Source organism: Hoplias malabaricus, chromosome 6, assembly GCF_029633855.1.
Source record: "Hoplias malabaricus isolate fHopMal1 chromosome 6, fHopMal1.hap1, whole genome shotgun sequence".
NCBI classification, from domain to species: Eukaryota; Metazoa; Chordata; class Actinopteri; order Characiformes; family Erythrinidae; genus Hoplias; species Hoplias malabaricus.
The window spans coordinates 31,401,997-31,410,319 of record NC_089805.1 but is presented as its reverse complement, the minus strand read 5'-3'; the positions used below and the strand labels follow the sequence as shown (position 1 = coordinate 31,410,319).

Sequence of the window (8,323 nt, the reverse complement as noted above, 5' to 3'; positions counted from 1 at the left end):
TGACACAGACAGACACACTCATCACTGCATCACAGCTCAGCAGACTGTGCCTTTCCTGAAGGACACAGCTGGGATGCTGCTTTAACTGGTAGTTGCTGTTTTTTGGCAGTGGTCCATTTGCTTGTTCTTCAGAATGTACATTTGGCATCAGGCAGGTTTTTTTTATTTTTAGACTTTAGCTATTTTTAAAAGTTAGTTTGATTAATTGTACATTAAAAGCCAGTTTCAGGAGGTGATACCAGTCAAGTTATTAGTCTTACGTGATCTTCGGTTTTCTAAAGTGTAACTTTATATTGAAAGTTCACACATACAAAGAAAGAGGGAGAGAGTAGCGAGGGTAAGGATGAGGTGTGTAGCAGTTGCTCTGTGTTGTACAGTGCTGCTAATGCAGCTGATCACGACCAGTTCACAAACTGCAGGTAAGACTCAAACAGAAGTGTGTGTGTGTTTATGTTTCATATTCTGTAGCAGATTATACTTTACTATTAAAGTATAAACTGACTGGATTTCAACATGGCCTCCACCTATAACTTTTAACCTCTAACATTTTCCCCTTGGTCTATTACTCACCTTAAAAAAAGCCATGTTGCTGTCATTATCTCCCAAGAATTCTCTGTATATGATTTTATAAGAAAACTGGACAAGCTTTATAACACTGGTATGTTATTGGACTCCAATGGCTCGGCAGTTAGCAACATTAGGACAAAATGGCAGCACAGCGACTCAGCTTAAGGTCTTACATGGGGACATTTTCAAGTTTCAAACATAGTTCTGCCATTTCATCAATTTGAATCATAAACCCAGACATGCATGGAATTTTAAATTAATATGAGACTAGGTTTGATCCATGTCAGTTACGTTAGATATTTAAGGTTTAGGATACTTTAGAGGTCAGAGCTCAAATTATATACTGAAGGACACTGATAAAGGCCTGTTGGGAAATAAGGCAGTTTATTAGAAATCCATTACCTGAAGATTCTTTCACAAAGAGTTATGATATGATAATCCCATGTCCTGGATTTAACCAATTATATCACTGTGTTTGACTGCTAGATTATTCATCCAGTGGAGACTGTTCGCAGTTCAGTTCATGTGGTAGCTGCACCAGTGGAGACCCCACCCTCAATCTCACACGCTGCATCTGGAGAAGCTGTGACAATGGTGAGAAAGAGTAATATTCATAACATAATATACATCCCTCTGTCTGTCTCTCTCTCTGCACACACACACACACACACACACACACACACACACACACACAAGCTCAGGTTGACATGTGAATCCATCTCTGTAGAGCGCTTTGAGGGAACAGCACAGTGAATAATTAAAGTGCACGCTTACACACACACACACAGAGGCCCAGCAGGCATCACACACAGACACCATCCTCAGTAAATAATTCAGAGGTATTATCTACCCTGAGGAAAATGTGGTGTGTATGAGAGAGCGAGGGGGGCGGGGGGCAGACAGAAAGACAGACAGACAGACAGAGAGAGAGAAAAGGGGACGAGCAAGCAGATGCAACAACTTCAATCCCTCTCTCTTCTTCCTGTCTGTCTGACTCGCTCTCTAGTTCTCTCTCTCGCTTTCTCACAGACAGTCTGCAAACTGTGGTTTAGTGATAAAAGTACCCTGCTCCCACTCTGCACTGCACACACCCTCTCACTGTGCTCACAGATACAGACTCAAACGTGAGCTGCTACTGTTGCTTTAGCTGTTTTGAAATTCCTCTTTTTCTGTTCAGACAATGACACACGCTGCATTTCTGACACTGAAGATTCTGGAGACTGTGCAGTGTACAATGACACCAGCTCCTGCCCAAGTGAGAAACACACATACACACAGTCGTCTCTCACACATCACAAACACATTTGCATTAATTGTTAACTTCATATGTGTGTTTTATTTGTATATGTGTAGTTAATGGGGGTCCTGATGACAGTGGTTCAGGTGAGTATTTATATGTTTAATAGCCAAAAGTGGCTATTAGTTTATTTATTAAAAGTGAATTTTTATTTACAGTTTTTCTCAGTCACATTTCTCAAAACATTCCCTATAAACAGCACCACATGGTGCCTGCAACTAGCTTAAAATCCTTATTTCAAATACCAGAATGAAGTATCTGTGTCAATAAACTGTCAGTTTCATCAGAATGACAAGGCTTTTGTCATCAGTTATGAACAAGACAGTTGAGGAATATAACAGTACAACATTAAATATCACTGTATGTGGGAGACTGACTTTAAGAAACTGGACCAGATTCATATTTGTGTTCTGTACTATTTTTTGTTGTAGGTCAGTGAGAGACTGTGTCAGTATGATTAAAAAAAGAAAGACAAGGCGGTTTAGCACAATGCAAAACAAAAATGTGGCAAATTAGAAATATGAACATGGGAAACCCTTTAGCAGAAATGTACATACAGGGCTATGTAGACCTCATGATGCCCCTGCCTGTTGTGCCTCAGATTCTCATCAACAACACATCGTATACATCTTCCCTTGCAATGCAGCATGAAAAGAATATTTTTGAATGCCTCATTCAGCCTCTACAGGCATCAGCTTTGATCTCCTCACATGCTGCATCAATAGCAGCCAGCAGGGTCATCTGAGTATGTGGCTGGCTACTTACTTATTTCAAACTATTGATCCTGGTTATTTTCTTGTTCTTTCATTGTCAGAAACTGTAACACTGTTGTGCTCTTTCTAGATATGTTTGGCAAGTGATGGTTCCTGAAATGCACCTCTACTTTAGAGAACTGGTTGATTATTGGTTGATCTAAAGCTTCAAACACTGCCCTTTATCAGTGAAAATCATAATTCACCTGAGAGCTAATCACCAGTTCAGTAGAAATGTACTGAAACAGAAATGTACAATGAATCACAGCTCATGACAACTGGATCAAAATTTCTGAGTGTACTGACTTTCAATGGACTTGTGCCTGGATGTTTTGGGGTTTTGAACTGTTCAACAGAGAACCAGTCTAATAAATTCTGATCAACATAACATTAATTAATAATGTAAGAGAAAGCAGACAGTGATACAAAAGCATGTGCGTGATTAAAGTCAAGCGTGTGCTGTTTGTCCAAGATAAATGAGAAATGGCGTTTTTCAGGGGTGATTATAGGAACAGAGCTTTTACCGTGCATTCATACTAGCGGGTGACAAGTTGCTTATGTCACCCTAACAATAACCCTGGCCGAACTTCAGACCATGTGTCTACGAATGGTTCAAATAATTTCTTGCAGCCAATCATCTAGAATGTTGCCTCACAGCGTCATAACTTATTTGCATAAAGCTGAGGAAATCTCAACTTGATTTGTTGCTTGCCTCACACCCCCAAAACATTTACTGTCTACGGGAAATGCGTTCAGTATTTCGGACTGCTCTGGCATCTGGTCACCCTACTGTGGGCAACGAATCTACATCTTTTTCACCTTTCTCTCTCACTTGAACCTGGCTGATTTTTTCTTGAAAAAATTCGAATATCCTTGGCGGACCACACACATCAGGTTAGAAGTTGGGTGGGCATCATCATGTCTTCTATTCTAATATACATACAGACCATACGAGTCTAGCACTTTGGCTATACCAGTGGTGCAAGAGCTCTCTATAGTGCTTGAATGACATCCAGCAAAATAATAATAATAATGTATTGGTACTGACTGAGTGATAAAGTACAGAAATCCTCATCAGAACTTACGTCACTTACTGAACTCACCTGCAAACCTCGTCATTCGTGTGTTTGTGCGCGCGCACGGCTTCAGGAAAAGAGGCGGGGGAGGTGGGTGGGGGTAGAAGAGAAAGTGGATTATACCATTTGGGTGAGGGGCGGGGGAGTAGGGATTGCAGAATTATCCTTATTAATAAATATTTTGTTTAAACCATATGTACGTTCTATGGATATATTTACATAAAAAAAATAGCTTATGAGAGATGAACCTGCATACACTTTATTTATTTATTTCTATTTATTTATTTATTTTTTTCTTTTTGGTAAAAGTGGCTAGAAACGCCCATGGCTTTTATGAGGGACACAAGAAATTAGATGATGTGTAATTTGAACCAGTAATTTTAAGAAATCCACCCTGATCTGAGTTTTTCTGCGAGTGACTGAGAAAAACAATAAATCTGAAGGATATATCTGAGAATGGACATCTAGACCATGTAGGGTTTTACTAAGAACTAGAAACTTAAGAGTGAAGTGAAGTTAAACTATTATTGTCACATTAAACTGTATTTGATTGTGTATGACTATGCTTATTTTCCAATGTAGTAAATAAGTAGGTGACTAGGAAGAAAATAAGCAGCAACAATTTGTGTAAACTAACATGTTGCAAACTTTTGTGAATATGTAAAAAAAAAAATTACAAAAATCAAAAAACTTAAAAAGCAACTTTGCTGTTAAAACCAAGCCCCTTTACAAGAGAAGGAACAAAACATTCTTAACTGTGTGCTGTGAATGAAATAATTCTAAATACGTTTTTGAATATATCTGTTGGTCTGACCATCATTAAATGTTAGCACAATGTCAATAGCAAATGACAATTTAAAATCATGTTCAGAAATGACAAAAAAATGAAATATTAAGTATTTTTTTATGATTGCTAATAATTACTAGCAACTAAATGCAACAATATATATATATATATATATGCAATAGATTTATTCAAAAAAGTATTTAGAATTAAGACCTTATTTCATTCACAGCACACAGATAAGAATGTTTTGTTCCTTCTCCTGTAAAGGGCTTGGTTTTAACAGCAAAGTTGCTTTTTAAGTTTCTTTGATTTTTGTAATTTTATATATATATAAACAGCAGGTTTAATCTCTGGACACAATTATTTGACTTTTAGTCAAAAGTCAGGCTTCGATAAGAAATTGAGTCTTACCTCATCTAGGTCTCTCTCTCTTTCAGATGACTCCTCTTCTGGCTCTGTGCCACAGTTTTCTCAGGCTTCTTTTGACATGGCCAGCTTTATAGGGGGAATCATACTGGTACTGGTGCTCCAGGCAGGGGCCTTCTTTGCCATGCGATTCCTCAAGACCAAGGACAGTACCTATGAGACCATGTGCGTGTCACTTATTTTCACCCACATATATTTTTGTCATATATTGATATATTATTCAGATAAAACAGCCAAAGTATTATAATCTCCTTTGTGTTTCTACACTCCCTGTCCATTCTCCAGTGACCATACAGGAGCATGTTGTAGTTTTACACTTACAGAGTGTAGTTCATTGGTTGCACGGCATATATTGTTTGCCCGGTTTCACTCATTTTTTAATAGTTAGGACCCACATATGACCACAGCAATGCAGTTACGAATTGTGTGGTGGACCATTCTCAGCACTGCAGTGACACCAATGTGGTCTTGGTGTCTTAGTGTCTTAGTCTTGGTGTGTTATGCTGTTACAAGTGCACCAGACACAGCAATGCAGCTGGAGGCCTGACAATATGTCATCCACATTTCATTTATTCATTTATTGACCACTGTTAAAGACTACAGAATGAACAATATAAAATATACAACACCAGATGAGCTTTTTCTCTTGACTTTATACCTACAAGATATGTTTTCTAATTCAGTGAACACTGAGTGGGCACAGTGTTTAAAAACATTCTAATGCAGCTACCACATCTGTGTCACTGCAGCACTGAGAATGATCTACCTCCCAAATAACAGGCACTCCTCTGATTCTAACCATCATATAACTGGGGGCTAAAAATGGGGCTAACAATGAGCAACAGTTGTACAAAGGTCTAGCAGTAGAACTACAAAGTGCACATGTATTTTATAGCTGATAATATGGACGATGAATACAGACGATTTACGGACGATTTAAACCTGTTTGAATAGTTTACATAATTGCTGTGTGTGTGTGTGTGGGGGGGGGGGGGTTAATAGAGTGACCCACAGTTTACAAATTTCGAGTAGCACTGCTGTGTCTGATCCACTTATGCAGTTATCTCCACCACGTCAGTGTCAATGCAGCTCTGAGAAAGAGCTGTGGGGGTCAAAGTGCTCCTGTGTGGTCAGTAGAACTAGTAGTACCAGTTTTATTTTCCAAAGCCAGTCCTGATGCCTGATGCTGATCTGTTATGTTTTTTTCAAACTGTTCTCTCTGCATCTCTCTCTCTTCCTTTCTGTGTCTCTCAAATCTCTGTATATCCCCATCTAAAACACTTGTGGCACATTCTTTTAAAAAAATTAATGTTTACTTTCTGGAAAGGTATTACATGACTTGCCAAGGTTTTGTTCTGATTGCAAATTTATATATAGTGATTCCAAACAATACAAAATTGGAAGACACTTTAAATCAGAAAATGCGTTTTGCTTTTGTTCATGTCAGTAAATTGACATATATATGAAAATAAGAATAAGACAATGCACAGCCTCAGTAATGTGTTTGATCTTGTTTTGTTTTGTTTTTCTGTAGTGATCAAGCCCAGTGAAGCAAAAAGTATCAGTAAAAAGAAAAACAGGAACTTGCAGAAGAACAAGACAAATGCTAAATATAGCAGAGACAGTGGGACCATCCAACACAAGCATTGGAGAACTTAGACTGTGGTGCTTTTTCTGTTGGCCTTCTCTTTTTATTTGTTAGATTATTTGAAAGGTTCCATTCCAAATAACTTTATAAGTCTTTTTCCTTTTTAATTAAATTAATTTTATGTTAGACATTAATGAGACTGAACTTTACTCACACTAGAATGTATTAGAGAAATAAGCGCGTACTCTCTTCAAACCTCGTTATATCCAAATTTGTTTAGAATGGAAATAGAGTATTTTGGAATTAAACTTTTCATTTATTTATTTATGCAAATTGATTTGTTAGTTTCAGTTTTGTTTGCCTAGACAGAGACAGTAACACATGCAAAAGTCACATTACACACACTATTTATTTAGCTATGTTTCCCCAAGAGCGATTGTGTCTGTTGTTTCACATGAATATTGTCATTGTTCATTGAAAAATATTTATCTCCAAAATAGCAACTTTACCGTAGAAGGAAAAAAACCTTCTTAACTTTCAATAGAAGTCAGTGTAAAAAGATTTAATTCAAAATAATTCTGGAGCATACCTAATGGTCGATTCTTTGTTTTTGTTTGGTTATTGGTTGATTCTGCTTTGTTCAAATGATGTGGTAAACTAAAAATTGACAAAAATGGAAAAACATTTTTCATTGGACAGCGACAATTTATATTGTTTATGGTTTGATCAGTTTTTCTAAAAGTTATAACATGGATTGTTATCCTCTATATATTTAATTTACTGTTGTGTTTCACTTTTGTTTCTTTACCAAACAATAAATTGATGTGGTTATACAATCAGAGTGGTTGTAATTATGGTTACAATTAAGGGCATGAGTCATTTTAAGCAAAATATTTCTCATGTCGCATAGACAATAGAATCTCTATTATATTATGGGGTGGCAGAGTTCCCAGGATTCACAATTTTTTTCAGATGTGGAGAGCAAATTTTTTCAGATGTGGAGTTTTGACCCTTCCAATTTTCTGATATTATTATTGACCAGTTAACACAAAAACAAACATTTACTGGTTTTGTTTTGCAGTCACCTAATACTGACTGGCATGAGATGAAGACCAATTCATGCACAGCAACCTGTTTTCAAGCCATAGTCACTACAGGTCTTCCTCTTATAATTTCACAGTATACACTGAACCCTGTGGTCTAGTCTACTCTTAAAATATGGGCTCAATTACAAAAGCACTTAGAATTACTTCAAAGTCTGTTCACGCAAAGCCTGAAATGTAATAATTATACTTTCCCTTCAGCTTAAACTGACCTAGCTTGTTTTGCTATGGTAAGAAAATGGCATTGCCGAATTTGGTCATTTCTACATTAATGAAAATTCCTAATTGTATTCATTTATGCATTAAAAATAATATTTGACAAAAAGATCTATTTCTGTATTTTCAGATTTGTCGTTTAGCTTGAAGTTACAGCCCATCATTTCCCAATCTTCATATGGAGAAATTCTTAAATTCTTATTGAGGTTCCCTCTTATTCAGGAGGTGTCATATCACAAATATATTAATTAATCATGTCCACAAACAACACAGACAAAATAAAACCTGACTGGGAAAAAGGACTTGGATTAGAACTTTCAGAGGAAGAAGGGAACTGTGCATTGCAAATAGTAAATGGAAGCACCTCCTGTGCAAAACTGGGTTTGATACAGTTTAAGTTCTTTACTGCTTACATCCATAGAGCCAGGATAGCCTCATTTTACCCAGTTGTTGACAAAACTTGTATAAGGCATCATGCCGACTGCAAACTTATCACAACTCTTGGTCTTGT

General features: G+C 37.0%; 1 protein-coding gene across 1 annotated transcript; it reads left to right on the top strand.

The window, feature by feature from the left end:
• The first annotated feature begins 293 nt into the window (after positions 1 to 293).
• Positions 294 to 7,184, top strand: cd164l2 (CD164 sialomucin-like 2). The gene is made up of 6 exons (XM_066675850.1): positions 294 to 419; positions 1,054 to 1,161; positions 1,745 to 1,822; positions 1,921 to 1,950; positions 4,917 to 5,070; positions 6,440 to 7,184. Exons 1-6 carry the CDS (start codon positions 344 to 346, stop codon positions 6,453 to 6,455), a joined length of 462 nt encoding a protein of 153 aa, XP_066531947.1. The 5' UTR covers positions 294 to 343; the 3' UTR covers positions 6,456 to 7,184.
• Positions 7,185 to 8,323: the final 1,139 nt, after the last annotated feature.